This window comes from Larimichthys crocea, chromosome III (assembly GCF_000972845.2).
Source record: "Larimichthys crocea isolate SSNF chromosome III, L_crocea_2.0, whole genome shotgun sequence".
Classification (NCBI taxonomy): Eukaryota; Metazoa; Chordata; class Actinopteri; family Sciaenidae; genus Larimichthys; species Larimichthys crocea.
In genome coordinates, this window is record NC_040013.1 from 50,206,318 (window position 1) to 50,229,316 (window position 22,999).

General features: G+C 40.4%; 2 protein-coding genes across 5 annotated transcripts; one reads left to right on the forward strand and one right to left on the reverse strand.

Moving 5' to 3' along the window:
- Positions 1–1,856: 1,856 nt before the first annotated feature.
- On the reverse strand, positions 1,857–20,106 carry pnpla7b (patatin-like phospholipase domain containing 7b). Of its 4 annotated transcripts, none has more exons than XM_010749877.3 (35): positions 20,050–20,106; positions 19,175–19,215; positions 18,838–18,912; positions 18,551–18,638; positions 18,084–18,160; positions 17,407–17,501; positions 16,465–16,605; positions 16,091–16,250; positions 15,842–15,922; positions 15,590–15,718; positions 15,348–15,428; positions 14,490–14,610; positions 14,277–14,333; positions 13,924–14,006; positions 13,657–13,806; positions 13,377–13,454; positions 12,842–13,047; positions 12,626–12,757; positions 12,031–12,154; positions 11,746–11,935; positions 11,317–11,466; positions 10,344–10,407; positions 9,929–10,097; positions 9,439–9,621; positions 9,215–9,333; positions 7,858–8,014; positions 7,592–7,708; positions 7,339–7,408; positions 7,063–7,179; positions 6,158–6,306; positions 5,845–5,997; positions 5,642–5,758; positions 5,263–5,347; positions 4,358–4,488; positions 1,857–4,251 (listed from the first exon to the last, which is right to left on the reverse strand). In XM_010749877.3, exons 2-35 carry the CDS (start codon positions 19,211–19,213, stop codon positions 4,186–4,188), a joined length of 3,954 nt encoding a protein of 1,317 aa, XP_010748179.2. In that variant the 5' UTR covers positions 19,214–19,215; positions 20,050–20,106; the 3' UTR covers positions 1,857–4,185. The 4 variants fall into 4 exon arrangements, with proteins under 4 accessions (XP_010748179.2, XP_010748180.2, XP_010748181.2 ...); XM_010749878.3 differs by having other exon boundaries at positions 19,997–20,100; XM_010749879.3 differs by lacking the exon at positions 20,050–20,106 and adding an exon at positions 19,879–19,990.
- A 316-nt stretch (positions 20,107–20,422) lies between these two features.
- Positions 20,423–22,953, forward strand: mrpl41 (mitochondrial ribosomal protein L41). Its single transcript, XM_010749880.3, has 2 exons — positions 20,423–20,552; positions 22,277–22,953. Exon 2 carries the CDS (start codon positions 22,294–22,296, stop codon positions 22,699–22,701), a length of 408 nt encoding a protein of 135 aa, XP_010748182.1. The 5' UTR covers positions 20,423–20,552; positions 22,277–22,293; the 3' UTR covers positions 22,702–22,953.
- Positions 22,954–22,999: the final 46 nt, after the last annotated feature.

A 22,999-nucleotide genomic window follows, 5' to 3' on the forward strand; every position in this document is an offset into this window, starting at 1 on the left:
GCGAGAAGGCACCCTTCAAATCTAAGAGACCTGGAGCAGTTTACAAAAGAACAGTGGTCCAAAATTCCAGTTGAGAGGTGCAGGAAGCTTTTTGATGTTCTCCAAAGGGTGTGCAACCAATTATTAAGTTGAGGGTGCCAACAATCTTTTCCGACCCAATTTTTGAGTTTTCTGTAAAATGATGTCAAATTTAACTTTTCTTCTGCTATTTTGTAATTCCAACACTTTTCTGGGAGGAACTGTGCATTTTCTGGAAATATTCCAGGGGTGCCAATATACTCCGTCCATGACTGTATTAAGTCTTATCTTATCAAGTCATGTCTAACCATGAATTCACTGCTGTGGGTGTGAGTGTGTAAGTTTTGAGTGAACTCAGTGTTGAGTAACCAGTTAACCAGTAATTATTACATTTACATGATTTCAAATACTAACTTCTGCATACATTTGACATTTCTTTCTTTGTGCTATTTCGATAATCTTGAAGTATTCTAATATTCTGATGGGAATTAGTCTCACCAATCAATCATAAAATACTGTAATTTAATAATTAATGTAATTAATAATGAAATGTTCCACATCCTTGTCATAACTTCTTCTTCTACAAAGCCCCATGCAGGTCTGTTGAAATTACTTGCACAATGCTCCCGTCTAGTGGTTCAATAGAAGCTCTGCAGTTTTGAGCTTCTAAGTTCACACCCAACATTGTCCTTGTGCTTTGATTACAGCATAGACATATATACATACAGGGGCATTGACTGTATACATTAAGTTATTACCATCATAGTTATTGAAGTGAGTTGTAGATTTGGAACACCCCACCTCTCGCCCAGAGTCCGCTGGGATAGGCTCCAGCCCCACTGTGACCCTGATGAGGAAATCATGGATGGATGGACTTGTTACAGGTTTTCCCAATAGACGAACAAGACTGACTCTGTCCTTTACTGACATGAGTAAAAGTCCTGTTTCACCCTTGTCTGCATTTGTTCCTTCAGCTTGTCAAACCTTAAAATAAACAGATGGAGATTATTTCTGAGACGGCCTGTCTCCTTGCTTAATAAAAGTAAAACACGGCAGTAAAATGTCTCACTGTGCAGCATATGATGATATGAACTTTAAATGGCCCCATTTCAAGGCGTCTCACAGTCTGTCTGTCAGTACAAACTGTCCCTGTCCCAGCTGTTTAAAAAGATTAAGTGATGCAACCAGCTGATCAGTTATTGAATATGTCAGTGTGTAACAACACACTGAGAATGGCCTGAAGTAACAGGAGACAGGATTATGAAAACATCTCAGGAGAAATCAGCGGAGACATCAATCAGGCCCAATCACCACACAAGAAGACCTCCTTGCTGGGCCAGACTGATAAATCCTCAATACAGCCACCAGCAGCTTATCAGGGCTGCCAGCACAGAGATGCTTTCAAATAATCATCACTCTCATCATCACTTCTCCACACACATTAAACTATCTGCCATGTGAGATACATACATATGAAACTACATTCAAACTTTCTTTCATTGAAAATATAGTCTGTATCATTAAGGAGGATCCATTGGCAGAGATGGAATATAATATTAATAACTCTGTTTTCATGAGTGTATAATCACCTGAAAGTAAGAATCAATCACCAATGGAGGTGTCCAGAGGATAGTACATTTAAGGAGGGCACAAGGGGTAAGATATTATAATACATTAACTGGTTTCAGGATGTAGGGAAAAAGAATACACAGTATTGCACAGTGTAAAATATTATACTATAAAACTGCCATTATTATTGTGCATCTATTGAGCATTGATCACCTTGTCACGTGAGACCACTTAAAAACATTGCTTGTAACAGTTCAATCTACAACAGCTTAACAGAAAGTCAGAAATTATTTTATTTGACCATGACAGCAAACAGTCATTTCAGATTCTTCAGAATACAATGTCATCTCAACAGCACGGTTTAAAGAAAAAAAAATTCTATCAAGTAGTGCACGTTACTATTCACTAAACTTTCATAATTCAGTTTTCAAACTGATTCTACATTACATAGTCTATTTAAGAACTAATGTTAAATCACAGCAAACAGAAAGTTCTTCATTTTTCAAAGGCAACGTCTAACAAAAAATATTCTAACATAGTGGTCACCACTTCCTAACACTAAATCACTAACATCAGCAGCATCCAACACTAAAAACACGGTATTTTTATGAAAACCACTGTGCTCGTAGCACCTGATCTTTTTTCCCTTCCATTGATAAAACATAAAACAATCAATCACTACAAGTCAATAACACATGAGCTCTGTTACAGAGATTAAAAGGACAAATGGCAACCATGAATAGCATAGTGTTCATTGCATTGAGTGGCAGGTACTAGTATTAGTATAGCACCAATGTCAGGCAGCTCTGGGTCTAAATCATGATCCCATCATCGACATAAAAAGAAATGCAACACTTTTGTTTAGTTAGTTTTGTTGAGTGTATAATAGAGATCATGTTCTTTCATCTCAATTTATTGTCCAGCTTAACATTCAACACTGAATGACAGGACGTTGTTAGGTTGTCTGTTTCTCCCACTGTTATCCGGTACTAGTCACATGACGATGCATGAAGAAATGAGTGGTTTCATTAATATCACATGAGTCCCAACACTCTGTTCCTAGGTAATAGGAACAAGGACAGTGTCAGCTAACTAACTCTGTAATATTTACCTTAGCTTAAAAAGTTAAAAAGTTGGTCGAATAATTATAACTGGAACAATAAGAGGAAAACTGAAAGAAGCCTTGTTCACATGTATATAATTCTTTTAGAGATTGTTTCTTATTTATTGCTGTAAGGATTCAGTCTTGATACAGAGTACGCACTCTGCTGGTAAAGCTACTGTGGCACCTGCATACTCTATTTTAATGGCACAGTTGCAAAGACCAGCATTAAGTGGTCGGCCATGTTTGCAAAGGCAGTGAGGGTGTATCCAAACACAGTAGCTTTGGTTCAGGCACAGATAGTGCAAAAAGATTCATTCAGTGGCATTACTCATATTAATTATCACAAAAAGACTCACAAAATGGAGACTTGTAATACGATAATACTGCATGTATGATGTGTCTTGGTTTGTGAAGACACTAAAAGTTTAACAAAGTTAACAAAACAATGACTAGTTCCTGGACTACCTAAACTGTTTCTCTTAGTATACAACAAAATCAACCAATGTTATCATGTTAAATTATTGAGGACTTTAGAACGCTGCTGTCGATTTAACTTCAAATCCCCCAAAGACAGCACATTTCTCAGAGATTTCTCACTTGTTTTTGTTTTCTGAGGTGCTTCTTGAGCTGATTTGCTGCCACCCACTATCATTTTCATTTCTTTCAGAGAGCAGCTCCTTCATTTCCTTTCTGCATTGCATTGTGGGACGCTTTTTTGAGTATACAGACTCAAAATGAGGTTAGTATGTAGTTTGAAATCCAATATAAAATTGAAAGACAACTAAAATGTCTTAGAACAAAGACATCTACCATCAGTTCTTCTATGCATTATCTTTCTCCTGTACTGCTATGCTTAGTCTGAACATCTCAGTGGGACAGTCACAGCCTAAGCTGTCAAGAAAATGCCATAATATTGCACTGCTGCTTGGAGACTATTTGAAAAAAAAAAAAAAAACAGGCTTAAAGGTATTAAATACATTCATGATATAGTACATCTGAAGTGAGTGATGTACAGTATGTATGACAAAGCTTATCTGTTCACATTACACAGATACCCCTACTCTGAAATATATAAACATTATGAAACGCACTATAGTGCTTTATGGATGTGAGGTTATTATGAAAGGAAGCAGCCATGCGTAGAACTGTCCCAGAATATTATGTTGAAAGATTGTAGTGCATTTTTACGTTGTGTGTGATGTGCTTGAATGAAGATGCTTCAAGGCGCTCAGGTGATACAGTTCCATGCGTTCCATGAAGCTGTCAAATTAGCTAAAAAAAAGGCAGAATTTATAGAATACACATCTCCCAGGTATACAATGCCCAGGTTGTTGTTGTTTAACTGCACATTGGATAAGAGTATTATATGCACGTTTGTATTGCAAACTCAGTTAATATCTCAGAGGTTACCAGAAATACTGTATTGTAGTGTAGTATGTGTGTTGTAGACCGTAGTCAACAGTTCCAATAAACAGCCATGGATTTGATGAATATCATGGCAGAGGACTTTGTGTAGCATTTGTTGTTCGACGGCGAACCCGGATTTGAATTTCCTCATCCTGTGACAAAGAGAGAGAAAAGTAATTACGGTCATCACTCTATTTTGGGATGATCAGAGAGCATGATGAATACATTGATTTAAAATTATTAAATTTTTTTACGTACTGTTTCAGCAGTGTCTGCCGTCTCCTCTCCCTCAGTGTATTCACTGCCTGGGGTGAACGCCTCAAAGTCAGATAGGGCGCTTTCCACCGCCTCCTCATCATAGTCAGTCTGGTATTCATCAGACAGTTCCTCTGAAAGTGGTCCAATGGGGCCACAACATAAGCACCACTTTATTTTGATCTTTTTTACTTTAAATGCTTGAAAAATGTTTTCCAATTATTTTTCTAATTTAAAATCATAAAACTGCATTAATCATGTAGCTTTCCACAAGGATAGCAGATAATTGTAGCCCTTTTTGACCAAAAAAAACAAAAAAACAAAACACTTCAAAGTCTGTATAAAGTAAGAATAAATATATGTTCTGAGTTAGTCAGACCGAAGAAGGTGTTATTCACTCAGCCAAATTTGAATGATTAAAAGTATAAACATATTTATGAAATTAGGTGTTAAAATCCGGTAAAAATGAATTCTCAGCTCCAGGACTGTGGGAGCGTGTCCTCTGAATGTGCTGAAGCCACGCCCACTCGTGGGAGCAGTCGAGAAGCCATTGTGAAGTGAATGAAACGTGTCAGATGAGTTCAGAAACTGACATGACTAACTTTAAAACACTCTGAGTGAGATGAATTCATCTCTATCTCTCTGCTCAGGGTGGCCTCAGTGTGTCATCGAGCCACCCTTTAAGGACCGCCCACAAAATCCCGGACTGAAAACTGGGGAAAAACAGTTTGAACCCCTAACTCCACATTTCACTAATATATTTGTTCAAAGTCTTTTCATGTGTTTTCAGCGACTTTCAGCGATTTTCCAACATAATTGCCTTTACACAGACTGTAAAACTTAAAACTTCTGGTAACATTTCAGGATGAACATAAATTCATAATTTCAAGAATTTAATGAAGACTAACCATTGACTACGGCATTCTTCACAGGTTCGATCCTTGACACTATCTCTGCCAGGTCAGTGAAGGAGGCGTTGGGACAGGTGACCACCTGAAAGACACAAACTGCATCACTCTCATGAAGACTTTAAATCAGTTTCAATTTCACTTTATTCTCACTCTCTTTGATTGTACATTTAATGCAGACATCATTAAAACAATACCAAGAATTCATCTAATAACTCTATTTTCATGTCTGTGACTTTGTGCTGACAAAGCCTTCACCTATTTGTTTGTTTCATGGTGGCTTGTCATGTTATTTAAAACTCATACTGGCCTGAGGCAAAATAAAACATGATCATGGCTTTAAAGTTTAAACCCAGGTCAGTCTGTAGTTTGCACTCACATGGCCAGTTTTGGTCTTGTGGAACTCCTCCTGATGTCTGTCCTTAAGCATGCTGTCCACCACACCACTGCGCTGCCACACATCGAACAATGTCTTTCCATGCTGGTATCCCACCTCCTAGAGTCACAGTGAAGGAGGGTCTGAGTGACATTCAAAGCCAGCAGATGGAAGAAACATGGTAGAGAAACAGAGGGGAAACTCACAGCGATCTCATCAAACTTGCCGAACTCAAGCGTGCCGTAGTGGTCAATGGGTGGCCGGATGTATTCACAGTATTCACTGTCTTTGACCAGTTCCAACTGCCGCACACAGCAGACGTATGCAAGCCGGGTTTGGATCTCTGCCATGTTCAGGACCTGGAATGTGAAATGAGTTTAACATGCTGTGAAGGCCATTGCTGATATTCAGTATCCCCAGATTTGACTATTCTCATATTGATTTCCCATACCCTTCCTCTAAAATAAGTTAAGCTAAGATCTTAACCATACATTTATACATTATTTCTCCTCGGTTTACCTTGACTTTCTCAGACAGAGGGTTGAAGCGTTTCCATAGCAGCCACCAGCCATTCAGAGAGTCACCATAGTTGGTCAGGTTGGTTTCATCCCGACTTCCAACATCAATCGCAATTACAACTTTGGCCCCCATGGAGCGAGCCACATCGGCTAGATAACAAAAAAAAAACACAGTAAATGTAAATAAAAAACAGTAAATGAAGCTCTTAAAGGCTCTGATTTTCTCCATCAGCTCCTTAGTGTGAGTGATGAAGTCTGACACAATGTCAGAAAGCAGGAAGACAGTTACTGAAGGCACCCTGATCAGGTTATAATCACTATACTACACTACTAGCAACATGTACTGTAGGCACCAGAGTTTTAGTGTATGGAATAAAAAATGTCTCTGGTTCCTTTTGTTTTGTCCATTATGAATGCTTTGGTGTAACCTGCTATTGTCTCTTTTACCAGCAACACTCCATGCATCCAGGCTGTAGCAAGCATAGCCTATGTCAATGTTTTTGTACAGCAGGGGTAGATAATAGTGTGTGTTTATGTGTTTGTGGTTTAACTTCTATTCCAATTGCAGCATTGAGGACATGAACAGAAAGGCACATGGATTATTTTAATTCACAGGAAAAACTGATTGTATATGTGTTTATTATATGAGTTAAACACAGCTTTGGATGGAGGACACATGGACCAGGTAGAATGTCATTTATCACATGGTCATGTTTGTTTACTGTAATCTTTGGTAAATGATTAAGTGGTAAGGACATTGTTGTCACTTCTTACAGTGTATATTTGTTTCTCTAGGACAGATATAGATGATCCAATAATTATGTTTCAAATATACTACATGATTACCACTCATTTGATGTACAGACAGTTAAGTCCTCTACCACCCCCACTACCAGATTTTCTCACCAGGCAGGTTGTTGATGTACCCTCCATCCATGAGTAAATGTCCATCTTTGGGATCACAGAGAGGTGGCAAGTAACCAGACAGTGACATGCTGGCCCGGACATAACGCCACAACGAACCTGAAGAGGAGAGATAAGTCTGTGGTTAACAGGATGACAGATAGAATAGAAAATTTATAAAATATACATTTATTCATATTCTTAAATCTTTAAAAAAAGAGGATAATTTTAGAAAGAACAGAAAGAAGAAAAAAGAACAAACAAACAAACGGCACAGACCATAAGTGTGAACTCTCATAGAGGACGCTGTGATATCTGTTGTAATGTTGAAGTACGGCAGCCACAGGTCCTAGCCAAGCAGAGGATGAATGAACATATAAGTATCAGACCATTATAACTGAAAGACACAATGTCACACGTGTTGTCATCTATATTTGATGCCAGTTATGTTATGCAATGTCTAATAATTCCTTCTGCCTCGCTGCTCAGCTCTGTACTTTGTCTATTTGAAGAAAGTAACCTCTAACAATACCTCTATTTGTCTGCCCTTGAAGACGGAGCTGATGCTGGAGTTAAAGGAAGCTCCAGAAAACATGGAGGTAACAGGGTATGTCAGATCCAAGATCTTCTTAAAGTAAGAGGTCATATCCTGTGAATGGAAGTCACAGAGGGAAGTGAACAAAGTGTGTATCGTCAGAGGAGTTGATGAATTTGAGAGTAGATGTCACAATAATAAGACAACATTTTTTCAAATTGAAAAAAACAAAAAAAACAAAAAAACAGAGCACGTTAACACACCATGGCCCACTCACGAGCCCGGACCCTCATGCGACTGTTGCTTTTCTCCTCGGCGTACAGCGCTCCCATTAAGGAGCCAATGGAGGTGCCGCCCACCATGTCAATAGGAATCCCTGCCTCATTCAACGACCGCAGGATGCCAACCTGAGAGCAACCCCTGAAAAGAGACAGTCCTCTATCAAATAACATAACATACAATATATCATATATAGAGACACACATATACTGTATATAATATCACATTTTGTTTAAACACTATCAACTATCTGAATTTTACAGTCTCATCACTACAGATTTTTTAAGGATACTGTAAATTGTGTCTGTAGTGAAATTATTTCCAATTAGACGATTTGATTTTTTTGTGATTTACTTTGAGATATAATATGAACAGTATGAACGTTTGTGCAAAGGTTTCAGCTGTGTAAAGTGGCTTGTTAAAATTGATAAACTGGCATATATAAAACAATAAAACTGCTGCAGGTATAAGTCTTACAGGTGTTTCGGGTCATAGCTGAGAGGAACACAGTGTCTACCTTGTCAGAGCTTCAGGACAAGCCAGAGCAGTGAGAGAAAGAAACAGATCAGATCAGTAATACATTTTATGATCCACGAGAAATATCAAAACCATTTCTCGGCTTTGTCAAACTTAAAGATGAAAGAAAGATCTAATTTAGTTTGAAGGAGAGTTCATGGATGGACGACAGTTGTTTCAGTCACAAACAAACAGCTCGACTGACTCGAGCTTCAGGAGGAACAGTGACTGAAGTCACTAAATCTGCATTTAGATCTGTGGTCAACAGTAAACATTTCATGGCTGCGATGCTCATGCATTTGTACGACATGTGAGGAAAAACAGAAGAGCGACTCTTCCCCAGGTGACTGAGATATTCACTGAAGGACGTGATCAGACTGTCAGTAAGAACAGTGCACCAACAGTCCACACCAGGAGAACAGTACAGGCCTGAATGTTGGACCCCTACAGAGGGTCTACAGTGTCTCTGTTATGCTGTGAGGGAGTCACTGAACAGCGTTCACCACCATCATCTGAGACCAAATGAGGGAATATCTTTTGGATGAACTGTGTTCATCCCTCCAGAAGAGTTCAGAGACTATACGAGTCAATGCACTTTTTGTTTTTTCCTTTAATTTGACCTGTCTGTATGCTGTTATCATGTACAGAAAAAACGTTAATGTTAAAAAAATCTGTTACCATAGAGTGGTTTTATTTTCCAAAGGAAATAATGAATTGAAATTAAAGTGACTGCTGATGTCACATTATAAGATCTCCATCAGTTAACTGGACATAAATATAGCTCAGTTGTGGACATATATGTATTTGTATATAAAGCCACAGTACCTGGCACCACCTCCACCCAACACAAGGGCAATGCTGTTTCCTGTCAGGATCCTGGCTAGACGGGAGAAGTCGGAATGACGATCTGGACACTTTTCAAACACACGCTGGTACAACTCTCTCTGAAAACCAAACACACACACACACAAATGGAAATGAAGTATTTGCTGGTATTCACTGGACCAGAATTGTGACCAGAAAAAGACTTGTAATTTGGTGATTAGTACCAGCTTTGGTAAACTCCTCTTAGAGAACACTCTGCGGGGGCAAGAGAGGTGATGGTGTCTGGAGATCCAACTCCGCATGTTCAGCCACTCGGCCGTCCCTTTGGGTGGTGGGCCATCCTCTCTGTGCAGCAACACCAGCTGCTTCTGAGCACGAACTGCACTGCCTTCCAACATCCGCTCCAGCTACAGAGGAAACACAGGCTTCCGCTCAGCTCATCATTTTTATGAAGTCTCTTTCATGTAATACATTTTCTGGTTTGTTCACTCTTCAGACCTTCAAAGAACCTTTAGGATTTTAAAGTTTTGATTAGAGAGATTGATTTGAATGTTGCATTGTTGCAGTGTGGGATACTCGTTCCTACTCCAGTCCTGTCTACTGAATTTGGGCTGAGGTGTGTGAGCAGCGCAGCTTTGAGTCATAAAGCTACAGCCTGTGTGCTTTAAAGAAAAGATACAGCAGTCGAACAGGTGCGAGTGTATTTACACTGACCTCACCCACAGTGGGCTCCTGCTCACCAAGTCCCACAATGATGATGCAGTCAGCTTGGCGGATGCAGCGCTGGGTCCATGGTGTGAGCCCAGAGTCAGACTGATAGAGGACGATGCGATGGATGTCCTCCTGCTGCCCGAGCCAGCTGGACAGACGGTACTCATGGACACTTTGAAAGATGAGGTACAGATATTAACCATTTTGCAACATATCACCTGTTACAGTATGTTAATAACTGTCCACAGAAAATGACTAAACAAATCATGCCTGTAAATAACTTTGTAAAAATTAAGGAACAGTTGTATTACTTTGAAAATGAATGTCTTGTTTTCTGGAAGAACCACACATCACCAGCAATGCCTCGTAAGACTTTGACCTCTACATTTACAGTTTAATCACTTGATCAGACGCCTACCTGTCCAGAGCAGCAGAGCCGAGGCGCTGTTTGATGCTGTCACTGGTCAGAAGTAGAGTGGGGCCTTCAGAAAACAGAAGTATTCAGAATATGACCCCAAATATGACTGAACAGACTACATAATGACTAAAAGCGTATCATGGTGCAGGTCATGTGGATGTGTGTGAAGGACACTTCTTTTTGACATTTAGCAGTTAGTATCTAGAAAAATATGGGCAAAACAATTCTCCAGACTTATTTGAAACAACTAACATACAAGCATGCAGACTGGTTGTGTTTCAAATGAACAACTTTTTTTCTCTCCATCACTTGTTAGCGTCAATTCAGGTTGTCCAGTTAGCTGCCAATAAGCTTCATGTTCACACAAGTTAAGGTTCGTTTTAGATTCTATACAGCCATGGTGCACACATAACATGTCTAACCAGCCTCATTCTCAGGAACATGTGGGCATGTAAAGTCTTGCTTGCAGTGGTTTTGTTGGGTAGGACACGTTACACCTTTTCCAACATTTATAGTGATTTGTAAAGTTTGTGTGTATTTCCAGAAAGACAATGAAAAAAAATTAAATAACAATTCCCCTCCACTGGAATTCTCTTTACATCTATTATTTCATCTTTTTATTAAGTACTTTTTCAATCACTGGACTGCACTCCTCAGTCTACTTCAAGACTTAAACTCTGCTGTTCCAATTACTGACTATAAATAAAATAAGTATGCTCAAAACCTTCACAGACAAAGTGCTGCTGTGTACCATTTGGCACTATGCAACATGCATACAACTAAATAAACAGCCCTCTACTACCCTGATAAGTATAAGCGGTCATGGAAAATAAATACCATCTTGTTAATGGTGTTCATGTTGAACACATTCTGTGAAAGGGGCTGTGACTCATGACTCCTGTAAACTGAATTAAGAACTGTGTTCTGTGGTGTGTGTGTGTGTGTGTGTGTGTGTGTGTGTGTGTGTGTATACCAATGCCGCCGAGGGCATGTTGCAGCTCCAGAGTGAAGGCAGTGAGGGGAACCTCCTCAGACACAGGCAGGATGGCCACAGTGGACAGGTTGGAGGCTGGATTCCCAGCATCCCACTTACTGGTGGGGGTGTGGAGAGCCAGACTGCGAGCTGCAGAGCAGAAAGTGCTTTTCTCTTTGGATTTTTTTTATTTGAAATAAATGTATATATGACATTTTAAAATATTATTTAATTATATGTTTATGCTTTTAGTGCCCAACCCTGCATATATCTTGTTTTGGTCTCATTTCATACTGCAATAAGAAAGTTGAAAGTTTTTTGTGTTCTTCTGCCACAGTGGTTTCTACATGTCATTACTCAGCTTGATCTTTAGAGAACCTAAATCCAGTCCTAATCTGACACACACGTGCAAAAATGGTATGCATTTACCAGCCAGAGGTCCATTGACCTGCTGCATGTTGCCCAGAATCTTCTGTCCCAGCAAATGAATCAGTCTGGTGACAACTTGAGGATACCTCCTCTTGATGGAGTTCAGAGCTCCTTCAGGAAGCTTGGCCAGCTCAGAGTCCCTGACAGCGTGGACCGTGGTGGCTCGGTTCATGTGGGTAAGAGCCTCAACCTGGACAATCCACAAAACACAAAAGTGTACTGAAATTTGCTCTGTGACGTGTTTCACTAAGCCTTTTTCTTCTGAAACAGTTTCTGACCACTCACCACACCAATCAGATCCCCACGGCCATACTCTCCAGCCAGCTCCTTCTTCCCATCATCCTTAGCAATGACAGAACGCAAACGGCCGCTGAGGACGATGAAGGTGCTATCGGACTTATCTCCCTGTCTAAAAACAAAATCCAACATTAGCCCGCACACACGCAAGTAGGATTTAACTATTTAATTCTAATTTGTTTTTCTTTCACATATCTATGATTAATATGATTTAGATTTCTACATTTATACAATTCTTTTTTTAAAGATATTTTTTCAACATTTCAAGCTTTATTTTGACAGAGATAGATGAAGAATGATAGGAAGGCAGTGACAGAGGGGGATGACACTCAGCAGAGGACCACAGGTTGGATCTACCCTGGGCCCTTGTGCCTACATAGACATGCCCTAACTAGTGCCCCATATTTATAGAATTCTTGCGTATGTACAAGTTGTTCTTGTGTCTCCAAAACACAACAAGGACATTGGACAATCATAAGCTGAACAAATGTTCCGTGTTTCCCTGAACAGTAAAGTATTAAAAAAAGGATTAAATTAGTATTGCTATTTATATCAGTAATTACTGACTCCTTAGAGTAGATACCTGTAAACAGCACGGCCGGCCTCCAATGCCATCCAGTCCAGGGCAAAGTCAATCTGTCTGACAAATGGTGACACCCTCTTCACCACAGTGTGTGCAACGTTCAGCACCACCCGGGGCTCCTCACGCATTATCCTGCAAATTTAAAAACACAGGTTTGTTTGCACACCCGTGTGTGATGAGAATAATTTGTGAACTGTTGTGCGAGCGCATTCTTACTCATAGAAGTGGGCCTTGGATATGGAGAGGAAGGTGCAGTCTTTGTGAGCTCGGACAGTGAAGATAAGGGGCTCCCCTGTGAGAACAGCCAGGTGACCCACCAACTCCCCTGGGTGGGTGACAAACAGAAGTGTATCCTCCTCACGGTCTATCATACGCTGGTAAACATGGAGCAACCCCGAGATGACAAACGCCACACTCACGTCCTGTAAGAAAAATAAGAGGTTTGGACAAGAAAAAAAATGGTCTGGACGAAGAATGAATTTCAGTGTCATGAGTTTCTGAGTACATCATGGTCAAAAATGCTAGAAGTAGTTGGGGGGCTCTGTAGAGCTAAAATGCCATGCCCATGCCCAATTGTGACACCAAATTCAAATATTTCCCATTTCAAATACGGCTGCAAGATTGTTTGTTGAAAGATACAGATGCATTCTGTGCTTTAGTAACCTGTCTGTCCCACAAAGAGCAACGCATGAAATAAAACGTTGTAATGTAGTGAAATGAGTTTCTGTCAGTGCTGACCCAACAGACTGACCTGGTCTCCCTGGTGGGCCACGACAGAGCCGGCTTTGACCTGGCGAAGATTCACCCTTCCTTCCAACAGACTGGCGTCCTGGTAACATGAGATGACATGAAACATGAAACTTCATTTAGATTTTCAATAAAATATTTCTTTATCATATCTTTAAATATGATGGTCACTTCAAACTCTGACAATGCTGCATTTTTCTGCATTTACATTTTGTATACTAAGAATTACTGTTTTTAACCGAAGATGAACAGACCAGTAAAATGAAGATGTACTTTAACTCTACCTGTATTTGGATGACTTGCAGCAGGTCCTTTTTGGCAGCTTGGAAAATGGCATTAATCTTATTGTGGTGGACATTTCCTCCTCCAGCATCACTATAGTGGTAAACAGCTGATGGCGTGTGCAGCATTGTCACACTCTTCTTTAGAATAGACTGGGGAGATAGATAGACAGAGAAAGGTGTAATGAGACTTTCTACCTGATAGAAAGACACTAAACTACAAACTAAATGCTTGTGCAAGTGCAACAAAGAAAATTCTCATCCAGAAACCTTCATTGGACTGTGAGGCATCGTCTCCTCCTTTGCAACTCTAGCCCGTTCATATACTCTGTTGAGGTCATTTGACATTTCACCTGCAAGATGCAAAAAGTTGTCGTTTATAATATTGATCATCAGCAACAATTGACACTGTATCAGTAATTACTACCAGATGGATCTCCCTGTTGCCAATGGGTTGAAAAGGCTGCAGTATTTGTCATAGGCTGCTATGTTGATGCTTATTTTCACTACAGCAGCATTTAAAAATGGATTTTCTAACTCACTTTTGTCACTACTAATAAAAATATATTCAATATATATTTGCTAGTATACATATAATGCTGCTGCATGTGTGTATACTGCACCTGTAACAGCCACCGGGGTGGAGAGAGAGCGAGATTTCTTTTCTGAAATTCTGGAATCTGAAAATAGATAACATGAGACCAAAATTACTATCACTACTACAACGCACGCAGACACAGACACAGACACACACACACACACAGACACACACACACACACACACACACACACACAGCTGTAGCTTGAAATATTAAGATAATGCTGTTGTTTCTGACCTGCGTCGGTTTTGTCAGAGCCCAAATCATCAGAGTGGGAAGGTTGCCTGCGGAAGCCTCTGTGTGGATGAGCATCACCGAGAACATGGGCCACCGACACCAAAGAGATGGCTTGGCTCTCCTGTAACACACACATGAATTCATATTTAATAAAAACATCTGCAAACCTTCTCTAAATATTATAGAAGTTTAAATGAAGGATGGAATTGAGCTTTTGAGTGTGGTCCATCTATGACATGATGGATATGAAGTTTAATGTCACATATATTCAATCAGATCGAATTATGTTGAAGTAGATAAGAAAAAGGGAAGATATTGACTCTAATTACCAAAATTAGCTTTGGAAACATAAAAACACAGTGACTGTCTGGACAAACCTCAGTGGGTAGCTGGCATACATGGAAGAGTCATCAGCTGATTGAGCTGAGCTTACCCAGGCCCATTAGATATTAAAAAATGGCCCATGTGGCTTTCTCTTTTGATAGCTGACATACACTATTCATTACTATCTTTTAGTTTTTGGACCTTCACACATGACAAGCATCCATCCTGTTTTCACTGCTACACTCCACTGTTTGTGTGTTAACTAAGCTTGAAAAATTAGATTTGTTTTAAGTGTTTTCTCATTTTGGTCTGCTGCGTGTGGCTACCTGGAGTCTGCACATTCATTGGGTATGGTTTGTTGTACACTGGTGCAGAATTTGGTCTTGATGCCTTATGTATGTATATGGGACCTGATGTTATCTGCACACAACACTACTCATGCTGTTAGGGAGGCCTCTAACAGCATGACAATAAAACAACATGGGTAAAATAAGTGTGAGGTAATCTAGTTTGTATAAGTTGAAAAAAAAGTACCGGGTTGAAGAGCTCAGTGGTCAGGCCAAGGTAGTTGTGCAGGGCAAGAAAGGTGACTCTCTGGAGACGCACCATGATTATCTACAAAAACCAAGAAGTAAACAGGACAGTGGTGAGGAAATGTAGACTGCACTGTTAATACCAAAAAAGGGCAATGGATGAAAATTCTGAAGCTAACTGTAGTTTATTTGCATGTTATGCAATGGCTAATAACAAACACATCACTTTCTCAGTGGCCATACCTGGATGACACGGATCAGAGTTTCAGGATATTTCTCAAAGACTGACTGGAAGGCTGCAGCTGGAAGACGCAGGACAGTGGAGGGAAACGCCGCTCTTGCAGACACTGTTTTATAAGGTGCTGGATAGCCCTGAAATACAGACAATACAGTGCGTGTGAAAAAGGAGGACTTTATGGAGAATACAAAAAAACAAAATGATCGTGAGCAGTGCGACAGCTGAAGTTTTAAAATCCCATCAGAATGAAGACGTACAGTGATGATGTCCAGGATACTTAGCAAACTGTGAACACTGTCTCCTGGTAGAACATCCTTCACCACAGCATCTGTGCCATCCTGCAGTAAGAAAACACAATCAAATGTCAACATGACAGCTGAACAACAATCACAACATAGGTAAGTTCCAGCACAGACATTTTCTCCACCAATCACAAATATACACAAAACAGCAAAAAACAAGTGTTCTTTCAGTAGAGCAGTAGACACTGTGGACTTTGGTCTTACACTTTCATGGATGCACAATTCCAGACGACCATCCTGAACCACGTAAATGCTGTCATCGGTGTCGCCAGGTCGGAAGAGCACCTCACCCTGGTGCAGCTGGATCAGCACCATGTGACGACACAGCTCCAGGAACAGAGGCTTCTCGAAGTGGCCGAGCACCCTGGTTACAGCACATAAAATATAAATACAAATATAGATAATGCAGTGTGTGGAGAAAGAATGGTGCTGTGAATCCTAAAAACTGGACTACACAGTATGAAACAAGAGGAACAGCAGAAGCTCTCTTCATGGAGGATGGAACCAGAGGCTGACACACACACTGATACACTGACTATTCACGTGAAGGATAAAAAGAAACATGCAGTTTGACTTACCTGACATTTTTCAGCATGTACAGCACCTCAGAGGGCAGATGGGAGTTCTGCACATCAAACTCAGTCAGATCAGCCTCCAGCAGACAGGGAGGAGGCTCCTTGGGCTGCAAGGTGGGGGGTTCCCTCCGGATACGCAGGATCCTGACACGAACACACACACATGAAAAAAAAAACATGTTCTTAACATTTTTTTCATTTTTCAATACTTAACACTCCATACAAAGTCTCTGTAATTTAAGTGTGAATTTATTGTCCTTATTAAGAAAGAAAATGTACCTGCTATAGAATTCTTCTTGCTATACTTTTTCTAAATATTACAGCTCCTTCTGTAAACAAACATATGTCTGTTTATTCAACTCTGAATAAAAATGCTGCACTTTATTGAAAGAGTGTTCAGATTTAAAGGTCCAATGTGTAGGATTTAGTTGCATCTAGTGGTGTAATCACTGCATTGCAATGTCCACACATCACCTTCCCCTACCTAGTGTAAAGGAGAAACAGCACTTTAAGGTCCCTGTCTAGAGTCAGTGTGTAGTTTGTCTGTTCTGAGCTACTGTAGAAACATGGTGTTTTAACATGGCGGCCTCCATGGAAGAGGACCTGCTTTCACTGTAGATATAAAAGGCTCATTTTTAACAAAAACAAAAATATTATACATAAAAATAAAAAGATTATATATGCATGAAAATACAGTTGTGAATATTATATTCCATGTCCATGTCTCTTATACTGATTTTTTTTTTAATATTTCTCATATATAGTATATAACCATATACTCTGCTAATTTTCTCCCTGTTCTCTGGTATCTCAGAATACCAGCTTATCTTCTTTGACTAAATAATCTCAGGTCCACTCACCAGCTGTTTCAAAGCTGAAGAATTAACTTCAAACTCTGGAAGCTTATATTCTGTGTACATGACATGCTTAAAGAAATGGACTCACTTGCGAGCTATAGACAGGACTTTGGTCCTTTTCCTCACTCTCTGTCTGGAAGCTGAGTTTGGATTCGAAGCGGGGGCTGAGGACAACGTCTGAACCTGCAACAGGAAAGGTTTGATGATGTGTTTGAATGTATTTGTGCCCCACTACCAACAGGACCTAATGATGGCGCCGTGATTGGCTGGTCAGCAAATGGCCTGTGTCTCCCTGTCCAACATGTCCACCAGAGAAAGATACATGACAACAACCAGCCAGGATTGCTTTGCAAAGCAAGACATTTGATATGAATACTGCTATGTCCAAGAGGCTGATTACTGCAGTTTGGAAAACTAGTAGCTGCGATTGTGATGTTTTTATGACCCTGTAAAGACCTAACGTTAAGATCAGGAAGTGATGATGTAATTGTTTCTTTGGTAACAAATATACTGTAAGTAAATAATGACTAAGCACTAAGCAAGCCTAATTTAATGTTCCATCCTGCCCATCACACATTGTAGCAGTATCATTTGGATATTAAGGATTAGCTTCATTAACATTCGTATGAGATTTGTGTGTTCTTAACCTTCAACACAGAGTGAACACATTTTGCTAAGGAAAAGAAAGGACTGTGCTCTGGATACAGCAGAGATAAAGCAATGTGGAATTGAGGAATTGAGTGGAGTGTTAAAGAATGCACCAACCTTTCTCATGATCTTTCGGCCGTAGAACATCACCTTGTCTCTCTTCCTGAAGCGATAGTGAGGCACGCCGGCTTCCTCTGAAACACCAGACATCGCCTATAAGACTGTTTACAATCTACTATATGAATCAGGCTGTGGTCTTCATACTAACAGAACTGATGTACTGGGCCGACGTTATAAAAGCTCTCTGATCAAATCACCCTGTCACTGATTTCAAAATGGTCTCATCTACCTCACCACCAAACCACTGACACCAACACCAGTTTAAACCTAACTCATCAAATGCATGCTGATGTATGAAACTGTTTATGTTCTCTCTGAAATACTGACCGTGTTATGATATTATAAAGAGATCTAATACTGTAACAATCAGGGCATAAACAGTGTATTTGTACATGTTGACATTTACATACATGAAACATTTGAAAGAGAAACAGAACAGGGAGTACGATGTGCAGGACACTGACTTGACTGTTTGTATCTTCTGTAAAGAAGAAACACGACGACTCCAACGACAGAAACGACAGTCACAGCTGCGATCAGCACCGCCGTCCACTGAAGGGAAAAACATATATCTGATATCAGAATGCTCTCATTTACTTTATCCATCCATGTGGCTATGCCATATGTTCCTGGTTGACTATTGTTATGTGTTAAATAACAAGAGCACAACAATATTCATCACATTCACCGGAACCAATAAAAAGTAATTTGTGAATAATGTTCCAGTCAAACCATTAGAGTTGGTGTTTACCATGTTGGCTTCAGTCCTTTCCTCCACAAACTGCTGCATCCTGGACTTGATCTCACTACCGAGTGGAACCAAACTCTGAAACATCAAGCACGGAAGAAACACTGAGGGAATGAACTGAGCTAGACATGGGACAGGCTGTGTTCAAGAGCAACCATATCAGAACAAGGATTGGGACAGCAATGTCTATTTCAAAATGACGAGTAAACAACAGCTTCATGTATTCTGATTGTTTTTCCATCACATGTGTGATAACTGTTACATCATCAATGCCTTGATAAAGACAATGATCAATCATCACACAGTGAAGTACAATGAACGGTGCTGGGGAAGGACATACCGGCTGTATACTGCAGCTCTCCTCTTCATCGTCTTCCATGCCTGTTAAAAGATAACACCACAATAAAACAAAGCAATCTCTAAACTGTATTTTGATGCCTTCTTTTTTCTGATCACATATTAATAACCAGGGGACTCGACCCCTTCACCCTAGCAACATTAGTGTCACGCTCCACCCAACCGTCCGACACGACGTGACACGGGGTGACAGAGCAAAAGGTTTCAGAAATCTGGGTTAAAGATCACATCAAGAAAAAGGTGCTTGTAACCAGACACTGCTCCCATGTGCGCTGACAGCGTGACAGACTTTACTCTGACAGGATGGCAGAAGACTCGACCGGTGGAGAAGAGAACAGATCCAGTTTGTTTACTCTCCATGTTTACTCAGCCTTTGTACACAAACAGACTGTTTCTGTTAGTGCACTGTGATTTATGCATTGATCATGATATGATCATGACGTATTGGAAGTCGAAGTTAGTGTATTTGCCGCAGATCAATCAAAGCCAGATTTAATTTTAAAATGGTTTCGCGACAGCTTCATATTCAGCAGTACTGATGAAGCAATAACTTCCTTTGTTATGGTTTATTATTGACCTGAGGCTGATACTGATATCGGTGTGCAGAAAAACTAAATGAAATGACAAAGTTAGCTAACTCAGCATAAAGTTAAACTTTGTTCTAACGTTATCGTAACTCTCACACACGGTGTCGGTGTCGGTGGGCGCTCCGCAGGCTGCAGTCCGCTACACAACGAGAAGACAAGCCGGAGTGAGCGAACAGGTGTGCGCTGACAGAGTGTGACACAGAAACACACAAAGGCACCTTCACTTAGCTCCTGTCGACTGAAGTGACCCAACAACTTTTCCCCTCCGTACCTTTCCCGTGTCAGAAGTTTGTTGTGTGCAGATACATGCCGTAAAAACGGAGTAAAGACGGCTCAGAAAAAAATAATGTCAATGTCCGGTCATTCCTATCAAAATAAAATTCATATCGACAAAAAAAGTACAGAGACCAAGATCAGTTATGTGGACATACTGCATTTAAAAGCGCAGTTCAATTGCTACTTTTTAGTTGTTTTTTTTTTACTACTGGAACGTATATCCATGGTTCAGCTGAACATTAACAGAGAATTGAGATATACTTATGTTTCACACACATACTAACGTGCCCTGTGAGCGTTTATTTTGAAAGGTAAGTCGTCCGTCTTTTACGTAACTCTGGCTTACTTGACGCAACTCAATCACGGGCAGTGCAGACCTGTAGTATCTCGTCTTTTCATTGGCGGATGGTGTTTGCCCTTCGACCAATCCCTGAGTATTTCATTGGGGAAGTCGGACACACATCACTTTGCAGTGCCGTTACCGGGAGCGTGCTCAAGGTGAGAAGAGAGAAACTTTGTGAATGAGATGAACTCATGAGCAATATAAAGAGATAACGCTTAAACTGTGTGTGCTGTCCTGCTTTAAGTGTTTGTTAGCTCGCCAGCAGACGATTAAAATGAGCTAGCATGTACGTTATCGTTAGCTAGCTAGCTAATGAGCTAGCCGTACACACTGCAGGGTTTAGATTATACTTTATTTATTACAACATTCAACATGTGTAACATACACTATAGAAGTAGAATAAAAATACAACGAACAGGCAGAAGTATCCTTCAGCATACAATAAACAAACAAAGTGTCTCTGGACTTCCTGTTGGAGTGATAACTAAGAATACACTCAACTCACGACTCGATACGGTTCACGATTTTTGTCCACGATACGATTTTCTCACGATTTTTATTTATTTTTTTTTTATCAAAATGAGCTAAAGACAAATTATGACCAAATAAAATTATCTTTTTATTTGTAGGAAAAAAATCTTAGGTGCTTTCTGTTATGTAATTTTCTATCCTTAGGTTACTTGAGGTCACGTGTGAGCCTTGTGGTCCTCGGCAGTATTAATTGTTTGTCTTTGACTAGGTGCCACCATATCTCAACACTGTGGTGGCCAGGGTCGAAGAGACCTGTTGCTGCCTTCCTAGACATAATAGATAGCTAACTGTTGACGTTCCATTAGCATGAACAGACAACAGTGTCTCCAGACTAGAATGTGTTGAAGGTGAACACGAACATGGGTAAATGCATTCCCTTTGACTATTTTGGGCGTAAAGTATTTGTCGCGTCATCTATGAGGGTTTAAAGTGTGACCACCAGCATGAGTTCATCAGAATGCGAGACCGACTCAGGCACTTCTGATGAACTTTGAGAGTGTCTCTAATTCTCCTTGGCCAAGTGTCAATAAATAATACAGCATAAGACATCAGAGGCTCCTGAAGACTTTCTTCCCTCCTGACCTCACCATTGACCTTTGACTTCAGCAATTTCTCCACAACAGTTTCTTTACAGAAACTCTCAAACAGTTTGTGTTCTCTTATATAAAAAAGTGCAACTTACACAGTCATCTTAAACAACAAAATACTTGAGAAATATCTCCTTCTTTAGAAACAATCTCACAAGTAAACTTGTGTGAACTTCTCACTGTGGTGGCGGCTAATATGCTGCTGCATGTTAATCGTGTTGACACTATATGTCAGCAGTCTCTTGCAATATTTACATGCTGTTTTGGTTTTGTCTGTCCATTTCTCACGGTTGCATTTGTGTATATAAGGAATCCAAAATGGCGCCACACAGGTGACTTGAAACTGCTCGGTACATCCTCTATTTCAAAGCTATGTCTTCCCTCACTCTGTGCTCCGTACCTACGTAGTGACATAAGTCATGTGACTTGACGTCTGATGTTGAACAAATGAATCACCAATCAGTGACTTCTTTTTAAGATAACGTAACCTATTTCTGATTTTAAAAAAGGAGAAAAAGAACATATCCTACTCTCTCGCATTTGCGAAGAATCGCAATTAATTTTTTCTGTCAACCGGTGCAAATCGTCACGCATTTGTACCGGTTTTTAATCATGTCACGATGCATCGTTACATCCCTAGTGATAATACGTTCTTCACAGTAGTTAGAAACAGTACGACATGTTAACGCGTTGGTGTAAAATGTGGACATTGTCTCCGGGGTTGTATCTGTGCCGTCTTTACTGACACCTGTCCTCCGCAGGTTCTCTCTGTGGCACCATGGGTGTGTTATCCACGCTGATGAGGGGTCTGGTCAGAGGAGCGGACAGGATGTCTGAATTCACAAGCAAGCGTGGGTCGAGGACTCATAATAAAGGCAGGGGAGCAAGGCCTACTGGACTGAAACTGTCCAGTGCAAAGTTTCTGTCCATAAGGGCTATGATTCCCGAGTTCGTGGTGCCCAACTTGGAGGGCTTCAAGCTCAAACCCTACGTGTCGTATCGTTGCCCCAGAGGATCGGAGCCTCCACTCACAGCGCAGAGCTTGTTCGCTGAGGTCGTGGCCCCTCAGATCAAGAGAGACTTTGAAGAGGGCACTTTCAGCACACAGCAGCTGGAGAAATACGGATTCGAGCCCACACAGGAGGGGAAGCTGTTCAAGCTCTATCCCAAAAACTATGTGCGTTAAAGATGCACTCAGTGTGGTGTACTTCCACAGAGAGGCACAGACTGCTGAGTAACTGAAGACAACTGATGTAAACACCATCAGAAAATGACTTTTCTGTTCTTTGACCCTGCTGCAGAGCTGTGTATTGATCATTGTAAATATGTTTTACAGTCTGACTGATCACTAACAGAAAGACCAAGTGTTCAAACCAATATTTGTCATGTCACAAAAGATCTGACATGTGGACTTACAATAAAAATGATTAAACTACAACATACACTGAGATGACTTTCCTGAGGCTATTGATTAATTATGAGAA